Source organism: Ixodes scapularis, unplaced genomic scaffold (genome assembly GCF_016920785.2).
Source record: "Ixodes scapularis isolate PalLabHiFi unplaced genomic scaffold, ASM1692078v2 PGA_scaffold7__128_contigs__length_106722199, whole genome shotgun sequence".
In the NCBI taxonomy this organism is placed as follows: domain Eukaryota; kingdom Metazoa; phylum Arthropoda; class Arachnida; order Ixodida; family Ixodidae; genus Ixodes; species Ixodes scapularis.
Window position 1 is genome coordinate 101682259 of NW_024609882.1, and position 18081 is coordinate 101700339.

At 45.3% G+C, this 18081-nt stretch overlaps 1 protein-coding gene across 1 annotated transcript in view; it reads right to left on the minus strand.

The window, feature by feature from the left end:
* The window catches only part of LOC8028246 (clotting factor G beta subunit), a 29035-nt gene that overhangs the window by 3277 nt on the left and 7677 nt on the right, over positions 1-18081 (minus strand). Inside the window, exons 2-4 of the mRNA XM_002410705.5 lie at positions 8658-8758; positions 6023-6279; positions 4381-4547 (exon numbers count right to left, since the gene is read on the minus strand). Coding sequence (XP_002410750.5) covers positions 4381-4547; positions 6023-6279; positions 8658-8758 — 525 coding nt within the window. The remainder of the gene's footprint in view (positions 1-4380; positions 4548-6022; positions 6280-8657; positions 8759-18081) is intronic.

Genomic DNA, 18081 nt, shown 5'->3' on the forward strand with positions numbered 1-18081 from the left:
TTTCGATGCTTTGTTAAATTTTCACAATTTTATATTTCAATCACCTACTTTAGGCACTAATGCATCTTCAAAACCCTTTTCTTACTTTAAGCTGTGATACCTTTTTTTAAATGCCTGTCATTGCATCGTAATGGCACGAAGAAGCCAGCTGGCCGTAAGGCGTGTATTTTCTTTCACCAGAGAGCCAGCGGAGCAGTGGCCCAGACCACGTCTTCGATCGACAGCGTGCTCACACGGCTCAGTTACAAGCCCGACCGCAAGCTCGAAAACTTCGAGGCCCGCTTTTAGAAAGACCGCCGCCCGGTTTAGTTAGAAGACTTTATTTACTGGCCGTTTTTTGTTATTTCATTTTATTCTACAAGGTGCAAATTGGTCTGCTCTTTGCGCACTTCGTGCGTTTGTTTATCATCCATATGACCCCGTGTGCTTTTGTTTCCCCCCAAACCTCAACCAACGATGGCGCTTACCTGGCCGCATCGTCATCGCGTGCTCCTTGCGGGTTCTCTATGTTGTTCTTCGTTTGTCGTGACTCTCGCAGCGCTTTTTGGGCACTTTCAAATTTTGTTTTTCCTACACTAACTCTGCACACCGCCTCTAGCCCTTTACTGCCGGTTGTCGCTAATTCGACACATACCGGCAGGACGCTCCCAGCGCCGCAGCGAAGTGTTGGCACGCCCAAATGCCGGTTGTCGCGTATTCGCCACAAACCCAGTTTTTCGCCACGGACGCGTAGCGCCATCTAGCGGCAGTGGTACAAAGTTATAACCGGTTTCGTCCGCCGCTTTACGAAAGAAGCAGAACACGTGCTACGGACCTTATTTCTTTGATCTTTTCTGGTAAACAAAGGTGAGTTTAGGTCTAAAACAAATTGCTTTTCTTCGTTTACATCCTAGAGATTACCCACAGCATATTGTGAGTTCACGACACGTGTTTCTTTTTCTATGATGGCCGGTTACATGGTCTGTCGCGAATTCGCGACATTCGGCATTTGATCCAGTGATAGTGTCATGATACAATAAGCGATGATTATTCATTTGATGAATTCTCTTCTTGTTTGATGGCAGATAATGAATCCTGGCGCCTTCTATGGACAGAAAACGCTTCGGACGCGCCTTCCACCTGAGGATAAAAGTGACGACAGTTGTCTTAGTGACAGCGATGAAGACGATCCAGACTACAACCTACCCACGCAAGGTGTTTCCCTAATGGCGTCAGAATCTAGTAGCGACGAAGATGACGAGTGTGGCACAGTGGCTGTGCGGGCTGCGCGCATCACAACTAACAAACAATCTGTTAAGTGGACAAAAACCAATTGTCGAGAACAGCACCAGATTCCATCGTGGAATGGTTCTTTGCCTCAAAGTGAGAGCGTTCGAACCCCGATTGAATATTTCAAGGAGTTCTTTGATGATGCGCTTTTCGAATACATCGTGGAGCAGAGCAACCTCTTTGCCATCCAGAAAAATCCTAACAAACCACTGGGTTTGACTCGTGCAGAGCTGGAGCAGTTCCTGGGCACAGTCACATTCATGTCCTTCTGTAGCCTCCCACGAACCGGCCTGAACTGGGCTGCTGAGAGCAGAATACCAACCATTGCTGACACAATGTCCCGTGACCGCTGGGAAGCAATTAAATCAAATTTACATTTCAACAACGATGAGACGCCCTCACCCAATGACCTGCGAAAGGATCGTCTCTTCAAGGTTCGGTCACTCCTTGATTCTCTCCTCCCGAAGTTTGAAGCTATTCCAAAGAACAAAGCTCTATGCGTGGACGAACAAATGGTGCCGTTTAAGGGCCGCTCAAGCCTCAAACAATATATTCCCAGCAAACCACACAAATCGGGTTATAAGATATTTCTGCTCTGTGATTCGCAAGGAATCGTACACTCCTTTGACATTTACACTGGGAAGATCGACGCTGTTCCTGGCGAACCAGACTTGGGTGCGTCTGGTAACGTGGTTCTCAAGCTGTGCAAGTTGATTCAGCCTGGCCTGAATCATCATCTATATTGTGACAACTGGTTCACATCTCTCAAGCTTTTCACTGCCCTGGCCAAGAAGGATGTTCACTGCCTTGGAACTGCGCGTGCAAGCCGTCTTCAAGGCTGTCCTTTGCCAAGCGATGCGGATCTCGAAAAGGCCGAGGCACCTTCGAAGAATTTTAGACGGTCATTGATGGCCAAAAAATCATAATTGTCAGGTGGTATGACAACCGCGCCGTGACAACAGCAAGCACCTTTGCAGGCGTTCAGTCAGTGGCATCTGTTGACAGGTGGGAACGCACGCAAAAACGGATTGTACAAGTCGACTGCCCAAGCTCGGTGCGTGCATATAACAAGCGCATGGGTGGTGTGGACCAAAACGATGCCCTCATTTCCTTCTACAGAATACACATCAGTTCCAAGAAATTTTACCTCAAGATTTTTTTTCATTTCATCGACATGGTGATTGTCGTGTCGTGGCTGCTTTACAGGCGCGACTGCGACTCACTAGCCATTCCAGCCCGACGGCAACTCGACCTTCAGAAGTTCAAGTTTTATATTGTCACATGTCTGCTGAAGCAGGGCAAGGACACCACCCCAAAGCGAAGAGGACGGCCGTCAACATCACTGGAAGCTCAGTTGGAAATGAAGAAGAAGAGAGGCCCGATGAAGCCCGTCCCAAAAGCGAGCATCCGCACGGACAACACAGCCCACTGGCCAGCTGTATACAGCGTGCGCCAGAGGTGCAAGCGACCTGGATGCAAAGGCCAGACAGTTGTCATGTGCACGAAATGCCAAGTGCACCTTTGTTTGAACAAGAATGTCAACTGCCTTCTTGATTTTCACCAACCTTAGGACGCTGTAAGAGAAGTGTTGCAGTGTCTCTTGAAAACCGAACATTTTCCTTTGCTTTTGAGGAGTTCTGGCACTCGAAATTACTCAAGAAATAAACTTTTTACTTGCGACTACCGCATTTAATATTTCCGGCTTAAGTGCCCATTGTCGCGAATTCGCGACATACCAAAAATTTCGCCCAAGAGTGTTTTTCTGCGCGAAACATGTATTGAATTCGATTACACGGGCTAAACGAAGCCAAAATGTTTCCTAAGAATTTTTTCTGGGGCGCCCTTGATAATCCAGGCATTAAAGGGCTAGAGTACACAGATGCAATGTATTCCTCCCAAAATTTCGAGCCATGTTTTTTTCGCGAGAAGATGGCAACCTTGTTATCGAAGAAACGCGAGTGAGAACGAACTGTTTTCCACATAGTTCGGGTTTGCCCCGCGGAGCTGGTCGGTGGCGCTAGCAGCCACGCGATTAATAGTGATCAGTCGGATGCATTTATCCTTATATTCGTGTAAATCCGCACCGAGAGCATTGTATGTGCCCTCAGCTTAGTGTCGTATTTATAGAGAAAAGGTTTATTAATATTTTACGCCATTCCACAACAATGCGTGAAAAGCAAATCGTACCGAGAACTGGGATGTCGCGAGCTTATTGAAGGTTGACCAGGTTCGATATCTTCAAGCTTCTAACAACAGGTTTGTCTAAAGTTAAGAGTAAGGTCCGGCTTTTCTTCGCAAACGCGAAAATTGAAAACGAGCTGACGCTACCGGGTGGAGAAATGGCGCAAGTATTTGTAATCTCAATTTTTTTGTCGACTCAAAAAAAAAAAAAGTTTTGCATGCAGATGCTTTAGAATATGTTGAATGCAACTTTAAGGGTTTGGTTATAACGTGTTTTTTTATATTTATAGGTCAATTAAGAAACTTTTGTTAGTCCATAAAACTTCAACTTTTTCGATTTTCATTTTTTTATATAAAATAGGTCTCGCACACCTTATTTTCGTTGTTCATTGCTCTGAGTGGTTAAAAGGGAGCGAAATAGTTTATTTTTCCTGGCTTTGTTATGTGCGTTGTCATGCGCGAACAACGTTTTGTTTTTCTTTTACATGTGCATTGCACATGGAACATAAAACGCTATGTCAAAACAAACACCTGATTTATGAAAAGAGGATAAAACACAATAAACTCTGAACATTTCATTAAGATTTCGTTAATAATATTACAACAAATGTTTTCGCCTGTCGAATGTCGCCTTAAGAATAGCGTTGTTCGCTTTTGTATTGCGTAAAAACTGGTAATGAATTTTAAAATAAAAGATAAAGTATTTTATACCCAATTTGTTTCCCAAAATTAGAAATGGTTGTGTAGCAGTCGTGCGACACTCTCCCTAGGTTGAACGTGGTCGAACTTGCCGAAAATTCAAAACATTTTCCGAATCAATCGAAGCTCGAGGTTCTAACTTTGAACGTCAAGTTCGGCAAAAGCTTATGACATACCAAGTAACAACTGATCCTTTATTCGAGACAGTAAATGTGCTGACGAGCTCCTTACTTGACAGGGGTGGTCACCAGTCTGATTGACAGCGCAGACGAAATCATTGGTGATGCCCTGAGAAACGGAGGACTTGTAGCTCGGAGACTTCTCCAGGGAATCGGCGCATTCCTCGTTGCTGATCACCCTGAGGCGGCCCTCCTTGAGTCTGTCGGAGTTCCGGCCGCCTAAAAAAAGCGGGAGATTGCACCGCGTGACTGAGCAGGGTTTGCATTTTTGCTCAATACGGAAACACCCGTAACAGAAATCACCGAGCCGATATTCTCGAAAATGAGGGAAAACTGAAGATGTCAAAATGCTCTTGATTAAGAAAAATAACAAGCTTCACGGGAAGAGATTAATAGCTGAGCCTTATTATGTGCTGAGCCGGAGTAGGTCCATCCCGAATGAACTCTTCGGGATGCTCCACTTCGGAAGCACAGCAGGCATCTTGTATTCTCTTATCGTCACCGCGTTGTCTTCCAAGTATTCGGGTCGCGCGAATGTTTCGTGGAGGTCGGAGATTTCAATACTTCTGGATCATTCTCTTCAATATAAGACCCATTAAGAAGGATCTGTACGGATCCTGAATTTCACACCGAAGAATGCCGATTCTGTGGGAAAAAAAAACCCCGAAAAAGAGCCCCCAGTTCCAGACAAAAAGAACCCCGAAAACACCAAACATTACACATAGTATAGTTTGACGCTCGCAGCATTAGAGTGCAGAGTTCAAAATCCAATTTTTCAGCCGTCATAGGATTGCCGTCGTGGTGAACGGCCGAAGCTGGCCCTACTGGCGATTACAGAGACCTACAGGGGGCGTGCTGGTCAGGGAGTTGTGATCGAAGCTTTTTAGCTGTGTCTGAGACGATGTTGCGTGCGTCCTTTTTTTCGTGACTCCGGTTTTATTATGTTTCCATTATTTGACTTCGTTTACAGGAACCTCCTTGTGAAATTTTTCGCACCCAGTGGAAATTTAGGTTCCGTTCCGCTGCTACAAAAAACGCCCAGCCAATGGGAATTTAGTTGCAGTTTTCCCCGGCTTCGCTCAATGAGACAGTTAATGCTTTCGCACAAAAATTATTAGAGACGGGTGGAAGACATTAACGACATTTGTGTGCCATCCAACAGAAAAAGCAGGGTAGGCAATCTCACACATCAAATTGACCTGTGCTTTTTTCATTTAAGAAGGAGAAATAATTTTGACATATGAATCTTTCATAACGTACTATGGGATATGGACCGTGTGGGAGCGCGTTTTCACGCTCCGAGGCAAAGCGCCTGCCTACGGATCCCCAGGTCGCGGGCTGGAAACCCTGTCGCGGTCTCTGATATCTGACGGATGCTTATTCCGGAAAAGGCGCCGTAAAATCAAGGTTTCAGTTTCATGTACAAAGATAGCCAGGTGGTCGAAATTAATTTTCAGTCCTCTGCTAAGGCATCGTTGGCTCAGTATGCAAATCCTCCAAATTTAAGATTTGGCTTCTAAACTAAGACACCTCGCTAACTGAATGTGAAAAAAAAAGACTAGAACGAATAGTTTAACCACTCTAGGAATAAGCTGGTAGGCGAGTATTTCCACGTGACTGCCGCGTTCCCCTTGAACGAGCATCCCTCTTCCCTGAACGACCGTACGTTGCCCTTCACAACCCCGTGTGCTCACCGAACTCGGTGTGTCCCCAGCCGAGGAACACCGCCTCTCCTCCAAGCTTAATGTCCGGCTGCGGCAGGCATGCCGGGCCGATGTGCGTGCCGTAAGTCACCTTGCCGTCCATTCGCAGGATGGCGATGTCTTTGTAGGGCCGGCCCACCTGGTAGTCTTTGTGCACGCGGATCCACTTGACGGGAAGCGTGGTGCTGTGATCACTCGCGGACTCCTCGGGGTGAAGCACGCCGAGCCGCACCGTGTAGTTTCTGACACTAAAGGGGGGGAAAAAAGAAGCTTAACCATGATGTTTCAATGCGTTTAATTGTTTATCGGCTGGTTTAGCCTGATAGAACAGAGGTGCTCAAAGTGGGGGTCGTGCCCCCGGGGGGCTGCGAGGCAACGTCTGGGGGTCGCAGAACAAGGAGAAAGTCAAGTCGCTGATGGCTTCGATACAGCTGTAAAGTAGTGTGTGTGTGTGGGGGGGGGAGGGCGGGTCTGGTTGCTCAATGGCGTTTGTGTATTTTTAGGGGTCGCGGGCTTGAACGTTTGCGCAACTCTTCTCCCGAACGCAACAGCAAAAACATTTCGTGAGAATGCTTTCTAGATAGATTTAGTGAAACTGTAAGGCGACCTTGCGTGTGTTTTAGCCAATTGAGCATGCGTAATAGCCCCCAAGTGAAAAATAGGACAATGCACATAAAAAAATGCCTAATATCACAGAACATTGAGCTATCATAATAACATCTGAAAGCAATAAATATTCCAAAAAGTCAGACGTTTAAACACGCACAACGCCTGCCGCGTGTCTCAACTCTACGCAAAGAATCAAGGTAAGTTTACGTTCCTCCTTCTTCCTTTTAACGGGGTCTCTCAGATTCTTAGCAAGCTGAATGTCAGTCCAAAAAATTACAAAAGGAGGTTTAGCATCGCCTTTACGAGTGCAACGCGATAGCTACATATAAACCCTCTCGCTCTCGAGCCCTGCAAGCGTGTCTGCGTGGCCTAGACGATAGGATGCCTACTCGCAACCGAAGGGTCGTGGGTTCGATCTGGCTCCGCCTAAAATTCTTCGATTTGTTTCTTTAAGGCAAATGAATTACTTAACTACCAATCCAGATCTTCCCATCCTGCCGAAGGCGGCTTTTTTGCGCAACGAGGTCTTTCAAGCTATCGCTTTAAAGTACCCCCTATTTAAAAGCTGGCTATGAGGCGCACTATGATTTTTTTGTGTGTGTTTTGACCAAAACTTCGAACGTTTTTTAGGGGTTTTGAGATGTTCGTCGAAGTTTTCTAATGGGCCTAGTGTCCAAGAGACCCGTCATAGTTGGTTGAGAGGCCTATTTTATTTGATTATGACTCAAAATCGACCGAACACACCAACGAACATCGCTGAAATAATATTCCAAACATTAGGCCAGAAAATGTTTTTGACAAATTTGTGATGTGATTTTGTGATTCTCAACTGTAATAACCAAAAGTTACAATTTTGGCCATGGCAGTTTTTTTTCTTTTTTTTCTTTCTTCAAACTCAAAAGTTTTTATTGGCAAATATATTTAAAGGTGACGCCAGCAGACGGCCGGGATTGCCTGTTTGTAAAATAAAATGTATTTCCAAGGGATTAGAAGCTGTTTAATGGCGTCAAATGAAGACTTTAGAAGTTGGTTATGGTTGGCATTATCTTCATTTGCCGATTTCATGACAACTATTCCGAATTTTGCTACTCCAAATAGCATACTGATAATGCAATTCATGCAAAGCTGCAAGCGAGCTGGACAAAAACGACGAAGATAATCCCTAGAGACGGGAAATAAGGGGGACGAAGACAAGCATAAACATCCAAAAACAGCTAGGTGACTGGTGCGCGACCGAAGAAATACGCCTGGTTCTGGTATCGAACCAGAAAAGGGTAAAGGCTGGAGATTGAAAAAACATCGTTGGGGTAGCTCGAAATATTGCCGACTACAGCTTTGAGCATCCTCAGTCGTAAGCAGTGGCAAGTTTCAGAAACTGCTTTTAGTCGACCTTTGCTAGCCTTTCTATTGACTTCGAGATGGCGTCACCTTTGAGGGATGATAAGTGCAGGAGAGGGGTCGCCGCATGCCCTACGGTTATTAGTGTTTGTTTTTTCCTTCATAAAAGCGGTGTGCGGTACACTATATCCTGCCCAATTTCGATCGACGGACTGAATTTTGTAGACAATAAACTTTTGAATGCCACACCTGACTCATTTCTTAATCCTATTGAAATTTAGCTGAAAAAACGTAGTAGAAGATGGAAAACTTAGAAGAAAATGACAGAAGAAAAGGAACGGTTCAATATCAACTACTCTGTCTATTTCCTCAATTTTTTTTTTGTATATAGTTACAAATTTAACTTCGATCACCAACGTCACAGCACCATTATTTGCTACAGAATTTACCTAACACTTCTTAAACAGTCTGAAACATTCAAGGTCATTGTGCTTTACCCCACTTTCGGGTAATTTTCAGCATGATCAACATCCACCAGCTCTCCTGCACGCTCGCTGTATTTTCGTTAATCCTTGAGGCTTTTCGGGTGCCCGGGGCTTCAGCGGACAAACTTGTCACATGAGTAGACTAGATCTTGTCCAGAAATCGGAGGACAAAAGCTAAGCTGAATCATACTTACTCGGGTTCGGTTCCTCCCAAGCACTGAGCTGCCGTGAGCACTGTATCCCTGTCCAGCAGGGTTCCTCCGCATACATACTTGCTACCCTGGAAGATGGCCACCTGCAGCACGGGAGAAAATATTTGTTGGGTTATTTATTTAAGCAACCCAAAATAAATACTTCTTTAAAGAAAGGCAAATGAATCTTATGCCAAAAGCAACAAGTCAACTTTCCCGCATCCGCCAGCGAGTTGACGTCATATGTTATATACCTCGCAAGTCGAGGAGGTAGTCTTAAACAGAAAAGGCTGTATTTTACGCGTTGTTTTACATTTTGCTGGCGCGAGCGTTTCCATAATTCATTTCACGCCATCAGCGTCTTGTAACACGTTGCGAGCACGCTGTACTATCCTCATTTTACAACAATTGACATCAGGTCTGCAGTGTTGCCAGTAGAACCCCTAAGCCCCTCAAGCTAAATTTAAAATTTCAATACATTCGCAAAAAACCATGTTTTTACTCGTGATTCGAGTTACTAGTTCAGATATGTTTATTAGTACATTCAACCAATTTCGAGGTAAAGCAGTGACCTTAAAAACAAGGTTCTCAGAAAGGGCGTTCGCCATCCTTGATGATTCAAACTTTCAGGATACCAGTTCACTGCGGTATCGGGCAACATTCTCAAAATTCTGGTGCCTCCCTCGTCATGCCCTTGGAAGAGACAACCGCAACAGATTAGGGAAAGAGTTGAGCGAATGATGTGGTAAAATATATTTATACCTAGAAGACGCTGTCGCACTGATCATGACATAAGCACGTTAAACATCGCACTAAGTGCCACAGCGCAGACTGTTTCTTTTTAAGTGTAAACGTATTTTCATCAGTTTCATTCTACGAGCTCCCTCCATTGATTGCATTGATTAGCACTCCCAAGGATTTTGCGGACAATTAGACACACCGCATATTTTAGGGTGTAGGATTGCTTTGGGTGTGTCTTGTGCACCGGCCTTTCTCGAGTAATTATGATTGCGGGCGTATGACTTTAATCACACGTAGACCCCCTGGGCAATGAAGTTTTGTTTGACAGGTGGCGCCATTTTAAGGCGCATTCACACTGTGAAAAAACGCACGACAAGGGGTGAGCTTTTTTGCTTGTTCTGAATTGAAAAACGTAGCACGTCGTGCAGGGCGACGCCGGGAGACGAGGTCTCCGGACCCAATGTCAATGTTTCGTTCGACGCCCGCGCTTGAGCCAAACAGCGAGCGACCGGACGTGATGTGTAATCTTTTTTGCGGTTAGGTTCCGTTTTTGCTGGTTTTCTCTTGCATCCACAATGAAGGCGGAAGACAGAGGGGTCCATATATGCGCGAATGCCAAGTCGTCAAACGTGCCTAGAAGCATTTCAGGGTGGACAAAAGCAAGTCGATTGGAACGAATGACTGTGAGCAATGTTTTCTGTGCGCGTACGACGCAGCGAAACTACTTTTTATCGTTTAACTAAAAGCCGCCTTCGAAAGACAAACTTGCAGTGTGTTCCAACTGCGCGAGAGCTAGGGATCAACCCCAATGTGTTTTGTGCATTCCTTATGTGCACGCCAACACTACGAAATAAAGCAGTCACATTCCAAAACACAGTCGCACAACCTGCGTGCAGTGCTGTCCAACGTATGGACGCCAGGGGCGTAGCAACGTGCTAAGCTTTGTTTGCACAACAACGCGCCAATAGAACACCTCTGAAGATGCGCGCTCGAATTCGTACATCTCACGCATGCTGCGTACAAGTGAAGTATGAACGTTTATAAAATCAACGCCGTTGTCCGTTGACTGAAGACCTGTCTTCGTGCGCACATGCAATCGCGAAGACGAGGCAGCAACAATCGCACGAAGCGGACGAATAAAAAATTCCGCTTTCTCTCGACAAACACAATGTTCCACGAGAAGACGCCGACGTTGGGTGGAGCTGCGTGCCTGCCCCGTTTTTTTGTTTTTTTTTTTCGACGGCGGCGTCGACGTTGTTCAAAACGCGCTTTTTTTCTTTCTCTTTGTAAATGCGCTTTTAAGCGTGATTTTAGAAACTTAGAAAGAGTCAAAGGTCGCAATCATTAGGCCCGATCTCGAATTCAAACGTCCAAGTGACGCAGAGCTCGCGTCAATCGTTCGGGGCTGAGACCTTCCCAAGGTTGCCAGTTTCGGCCATTAGCCGCGCTAACTACCATCTACCGAGGCACCTCCTGTTCAATCTCCTGGGGCCATAGTCAATGAGAGCTTAAGAAACGCAGGGAGTGACTTGTTATGTTGATGCATATTCGTCGTGAGTCGTTCTCTGTGTTTCTATCGGAACTCGCAAAGCCACGCGTTTCTGCAGTTTGGTCTGATTAACTACAACCACTAAAGCAATCTATAGGGGCCACCGCTATCAGGCTCATCTGGCGGCCTAAAACAGGTCCTGCCGCGCCATGTGCCAGTTCAATGCACAACGCTCGGGTCTTAGCAGGCAAACATTGGACTCAGCATCGTACCCCCCCCCCCCCCCCCCTCTATTCACTACGGTTCAAACCTGCGGCAATGTGCTGGCGTAAGCGAGCTTGAGGGGATTGATTTTCTTCGAGAAAGTGACGGAACGACTGCCTACTGTCCTTCTATGGTGCTGATGAACGTTGATAAACGCCAAACGACTTTTTCACGTGGCCTGGGCAGCACGCTGATACTACAATAACGGCAGAGCCACCGGGGAACTGTTCCATCGCGCCAACGGCCGACAACATGTTATCCCGGAAGCCAAACGAGACGATAAGATATCGCGAAAGGACTTTTTCCGTCCAGTTCTGTATTGTTCGGCTAGGTGCCGTCCGTTTCGCTGAAGCGGTGATTACTCCGTTTTACACTACATTCGAGCGCCGCCAACGCAGCTATACACCATTCCGAAATCTACAAGTCTTCAGCCCCGCCTGCGATCTCATCAGCCCAGCACGCGCATATTCGTGGCTAAAGGGGTATCCACACGAAGGAGAAATCCGCTCCTTTCCTCCGCGGAGCGCGCATCACGTGAGACATACGTCATCCCTTTTTGACGCCTCGTGGCGCCGTTCCTCGTTCTCCTCCGTGGCGGAGGTGCGGAGGCTTCGTACACTTAGCATGAGAACTCCGCAAGTGCGCGCGGCGGAGCCGGGGACGGAGTTTCCCGGGTTGCTGACGTCACGACATCCGTCCGCGGAGTTCTCCTTCGTGTGGATACCCCTTATGGAAAGCGAGCAAATCACGCGCCATACGCACGAGCACTAAAAAGAAAATCTGCCGGGAAATTCTCTTAATCCGAAAGCATTACCTGTCCCAAGCAGAGAACCGACGTCATCAGCTTCTGAAGCCACGCCAAACGGCACCTAAACTCCCCTCTCCGAATGAAGCGCAGCCTGCCGTCTGTAGCAGCGATCTGATAGATAGGCTCCCATTGGCTGGCACGCGTCACACTTTGAAGGAGTGAGGCTTCCATTGGCTCTCCCGCGGCGTAGTTCCAAGGAGAGCAACCAGAGAAGTCCTCTCCCTGGCGGCGCAGTGCACGCAGCAGCCCGGCCGCCGGTAAGAGGTGTGAGCCTGGCCGCAAAACCCGCACGGGCAAACTCCGGAGAGGTTGCACGGCCGAGCTCAGCGCGGCGCGGCCACTTCACAAGAGAGCGCGCTCAGCCGTCGGCCGCTACCTCGGCAGTAGTGAAACGTGGCCGTCCACGCCACTGCGCCGCAGACGAACTAAGGGAGCGGAAGAACGACATTCATGCTTTCGCATTCACAACTCATATGAAGTGCTTAGGTGTCCTCGGATTTTTTTTTTTTTTAAGTCTCTACTAGGGGACCACCTTTTTAGACGAGGCATTCAAAGTGAATGCCACGGCTGTCGATCCTTTCACATTTTTAGCGTTGATCGAAGTTGTGCGTGCGATTCCCTTCTTTCCTCTAAAATGCCAAGAAAAGTTGTCCCCCCGTGTATCCAACGACGCCAGTCAAGCGGCGCGAAAAACGCCACTGCGCTCGTCCTTGCGCATTTCTCACTCGCTGAACCAATCATGCGTGGTCAATGCGCTGTGGTCCAGCGAGTTTGCCTCTGCGTGATTCGTTGAGCCGGTGAAAGCACAGCGTCCTTCTCGAGGAGGAGCCAATCCGGCGCGAGCGGCGCCGCCATGCCGCGTACCGGCTATCGTTTAGAAATACGTGGCCAGGCCTTGATGAATCGCCTCCGTCGGATTGTGGCGTCGGCACCGCTGGGACTTTCTGTGAAGTAGGATAGTTTGGCGGGTCAAAATGTACGTAGTGAAGGCGCAGCTTTTTCCCCGCGTCGTAACGTGACAAAGAATGATGTGATTTTGATTTGCAACTTACGTCTTCCGTGATAACCTCGTAGAGAGAGTAAAAAAATAAGTGTATGAAGGTTTTTATAGTTGCACATAGTATCGTTTTAATTTTCACACACATTTTCGCAAAAACTTCGCGCAAGTTTACACGAAATATTTAATTACGTATTAAACGAGATATTGGTATTTGATGGCACCAGAAACATTTGACACTTTGAGCTTCGAGCCTATCTTCATATCTACGGCAATGTATTTTTTTTATTTTATTTTAATGAACAATAAGGATCTACACATGACAATAATTTAGCCTCCTTGGTGTAATCAAACTGCTGGCGAACATTTCCGAGACTCTCCCCATTCTCTGAACCTAAGCGTCGTTAAAATGTACGAGGACTAGATCATTTCAAATAATGTTAGCTCTTGCACATTTTGTCTCGTGCTTATGGGTATACAGTTTTAAAATCATGGTGTAATGGACATATTTATATTTATACGAACGTTGATGTTTCTGCTGTGTGTGTGTTGGTGTTTGTGCCATTACGAACGATTTGCTGATAGCCTTTCCCTTACAAAAACTTCATATCTGGCCAGATCTGAAGATTTCAGATATGGCCATATCAAAAATTGGCCACATATAACCTGATATGGTATATCTGCCAGATATAGCCTCGTAATGTCAGATATAGTCTCATATCCCTGACCAAGTACGGAAATCCCAGATCTGGCTAAGTATGGAAATTCAAGATCTGGCCAGGCATATCAAAAGGACTCAAGCCTGAAATCAGCTCTTTATATCCTTTTATTGTCTACAATTCTCCCCAGTGCCCCGGCCCGCACTCGAGAAATTATGGGAACGGTGATCCTTCAGCTCCCTAGTGATCGGTAATTTTGACCAATTTCATGGTTACACAGGTTCGAGTGTAATTCGTACTCGGCCGGAACAAGCGTCCCATAAGGCCTCAAGGACCTGTAATATAACTTTTAAAATTTCTCTTCAATGGCAGCGTTTAAGATACGGTCCATACGTTCCACCTTTCAACATGGCTGAGCCGCAAATATCTTACAATATTATCATTCTCATGATTCTTGATTTATCAGGAATTTAAAACCGAGAAATCACAACAACCAAAACCGGGTTTCTAACTCGAACTCAGCGGAGCTGTTTATAGCATTTTTAGCATTTCTAACTTAATGTCAGCGTCTTTGAAGTTGTACGAGACTGATAATAATGTAAGAGATATGTCTGCGGCTCATCCAGGTTGAAGGTTGGACAGAATGCACAGTACTGACATCGGCGAGAAATTTTACAAGTGATATGACAGGTACTTGGGTTCTATACGACACTTGTTCAGGGTGACTCCGAAATACAATCAAAACTGTGTAATCATAAATTGGTCGAAATTTCCGATCACTAGGCAGCTGAAGAAACACCGTCCCCATGATTCTTCGAGTACGCGCCGAGGCGCTTGGGGATTTAGCAGATCGTCTATTCGGGCGTAATGTTAACACTTCGAAATAATTAAGCTACATTGAAATCCTCATAAAAATTTGCACAAATAATCCCAAAGTTCAGCTTGCCAAAGCTGAAGTTTGGGATTATTTGTGCTAATATTTAGCTCGCAAACAATGGGTCATTCACAGTTTGCTAACAAAGCATTTTTTTATTTTTTAACTTTTTAATATATTGAAAACCGGCTGCCAGATAAAGCTGTATATACGCCAGATAACGAGGCATATACCTCAAATAAGACTGTATATATGCCAGATAAGTCTGTATATACGGCATATTATGCTGTATATATCCCAGATAAGGCTTTGTATTCACCAGAAAAGGCTGTATATACGCCGTAAATGGCTGTATATACGCTAGATAAGGGTGTCTATGCGCCAGATAAGGCTGTATATAGACCGTATAGGATCATATAATGTTTGATATGGCCAGATATGCCCCAGATACAAGGTTTTCATATTTGATTAAGTATATGTATTACTTTTTTACTCATGTTTGCGTCCTGAATTGCACAAAATAAACATACAAAAACATAGGTGGTTTGGGATTTTGAGATTACACAGTATGTTTCTCAAAACGCGGGTCAAATCGCCCCAGCAAAAAATATGCATCGCAAAAAAGAAATGTTTCTTAAGGCTTCATTTAGGAAAATAATGAAGTTTGTATTATTAGGTTTATGATTACCTTCAAGTACTTTCTTTTTCAAGTAGGAAAGTGAGCCTACGGTTGGTGACCCGACGCAATCTTGGCGCTTTCACACTTTCATGACTTGGCAAGAGATATATGAGTACGGTTCCGTGTTTTTCCTAAATACCGACAAACGCACCCTACCCCCCATAAATAAATAAAATAAAAAAAACAAGTTTGTTCCATTAAAATTTGTTAAAACCAAGAAACCCTGAGTTGGAGCTGTTCTTGATTGAGAAAAGCCCCAGTTTCACGGAAAGAAGCCTTTAGAAGCAGCATTATATTTTGGTGACGCAAACAGTCCATACTGCACTGTCTGCAAGCGTGTTTGAAAACCGGCATCTTGTTTTCATGTCTAAACGGTACCGGGACGCATTCCAAGTATACGGGTCAAGCGCATGTTCCCCGAAGGGTGGCAATTCTACCTCCATCTCGTGCGTTTTTGAGCATAAGCACATTTCTTTTGTCACCCCAAAAATTTAAAAACAATTTCCAAAAACATAAAAACCAGTATTAGGAAAACGCTCTATTTCCGCCTTCCTGTGAAAAAAAAAGAATTTTTAATGTATGTATTAAAGCCGTAACAGCATTAGTTGTAACTAAAATCTTGATTTGGCAATTAAAAAGGCTAAACTTTAATAAAAAGAGCTGCAATGACTTGAATATAAAAGTTGAAGATTACTCTTACACATTACTCAAAGAGGAAATTAAATTACTTAATGAAGAACAAGAGCACTTAAACTGCATTCCAAATGGGGCACCGTGCTTGTCGCTGGCTTCGAAACCCGTCAAGACTTGTTTTCGCAGCGCATTTCAAGGCAGTACGCACGCACTAGCGAGTATGGCCAAAACGTATTTGGGCTGCCGACATTCTCTCATGTTCTACAGATACTCTAGTTCAGAATCACATAGGGTACGAAGGCATCCCTGCTAGGGCTAGTCTGTTTTGCAAAAATAATGCCAAGACTTAGTTCAAACTGCGTTTGTACGTCCCTCCGTCCGTCTGTACTATTATCGTCACGTTTAGTGGGGAAATTGACGTCACGTGACCTATATTCCGACTGGGGAAGTTGGCGCCCGTGGTCTATACGTCAGTACAGTTTTCCCGAAAAAATATAGACGTTAAAATTGATGTATTTAGACCTAGACACCAACTCAGCTTGCCAGCTATATTTAGCGGGGGAATCGATGTCACGTATCCTAAACACAAAAACAACTAAGCTTCTTCCCCCTCATTCTCTCCTCGCTCTCCACCTACCTTTAATTCCCTACCTCTCCCTTCCTTCCCCTACCCGTCTCTACCCCCCCCCTCTCTGGTTCAATGACATAGCAGTTAATTTCCCCCGATAAATTTAGCGGAGAAATTTATAGCACGTGACACACCAATTTTCTTTTCCCCATTCCCTCCTCCCTGCTGAAGTGCCATTTTTTCTCCCACCTGCCTCCCTTCCCCTCCCACCGTCCACCCTGTCCCCCTTTCTTCCTTCCTCCTTGGTCACGTGACGCACTAAATCAGTTAAGGCAAAATCGTTAAATCGATGAGTTCTTTACTGGGGGAACGACTGTTCCCACACAATTGAAGCGACTGCTCCTAAAAACTGCATTTCATGCAGTAGAGGACTTCTAATACAAATGTCGCTGCCAAGTTCTTTTCTTCGTAAGTTCTAGAAGTACTGGGTGTAATAAAGTCACCCATAATATGTTTTCCCGGAAATAAGAGTAAAACAATTCGCACGAATCGGTTCTTTCAGAAAGCAACCATGTTTAGAAGTAATCTGTTTGTAAAAAAAAAACTTAAACCGCCATAAAAAGCTACGACGTATTCAAAGTGTGCGCCAGTCGTTTTTCAAAGGCGTTGACAAAAAAATCATAAGGCAGAGTCTGAAGTAATATAAAAAAGAGTATTCTTGTGGCCATAAAAACTCTTACGAACGGCCATCCCCGAACGATCTCTCACCTGAATTTTCTCCTGTTCCTCTCTTCATCGTGGGTTGGCGTTCATTCAAAATCTTAGCATACTTTTTCTTCCCTCTTTTTTTTTTCACGCCCCCTCCTTCTTGTTTCATATCTCCTATGCTTCCATGCCGTTATCTTCAGTGAGCAAGAAAAGGTTTTTACGACTTTTTGGCGTAGAGCACCTTCTATAACTTGTGACAGTATTTTTTTTTTTTTTACAGAAATTTAGGTATACCTTTGTTTAGCGTCTGCCTCTGCAACTCGCGTGTTTACGACCTGTAAATCCTGCTCGCAGACACCTTTCCTCCGAAATTCGCCAACACATTCTGAATCAGAAGGCCGCAGTGCTTGGATTTTCACGGCACCTCTCGGAGGCCAGCGAAGGATTCAGATAGAACACTGCATCGATGCTCGACTATGACTCGAGTCTCTCACAAAGAACCCGTGCTCAATCTGTCCCGTAGTGGTCTCCAGTTAGTGATGTTGAAACTTCAGCCCTATAAACAGTTGTCATCCATCAGTCACTGACTTTCTTCAAAATTGATACAACGCATTACTTGACACATCTGATCTAGGAAGCAGAGCTAGAATTAAAAGAAAATATATATACATATTTACCGGTCTGAGAGACTGATGAACTGTACTGGCAGCTCTGAGAACGTGATGTCAAATGTCTGCCTTCCTTCCCCTTTCACCGCATGTGCATGCGTATGTGGTAATAAGCACTATCCTACGTGTCCGGGGACAGTCTACTGACGTAAAGAGGCAGGTGATAGAGGCCAAAGGGTGATTGAGGGGATGAGCCGACGACTTGAGTATGACGTAAAAGAGATAAACCGAGGTTTACGTGGCTGGCTCACCCCTCCCCTTTCTTTCTTTACACGGGGTTGGTTCCACTACAGTGGGCATGTAGGTAGAAGAATAGGAGAAAAAGGTATGCCTGCATGT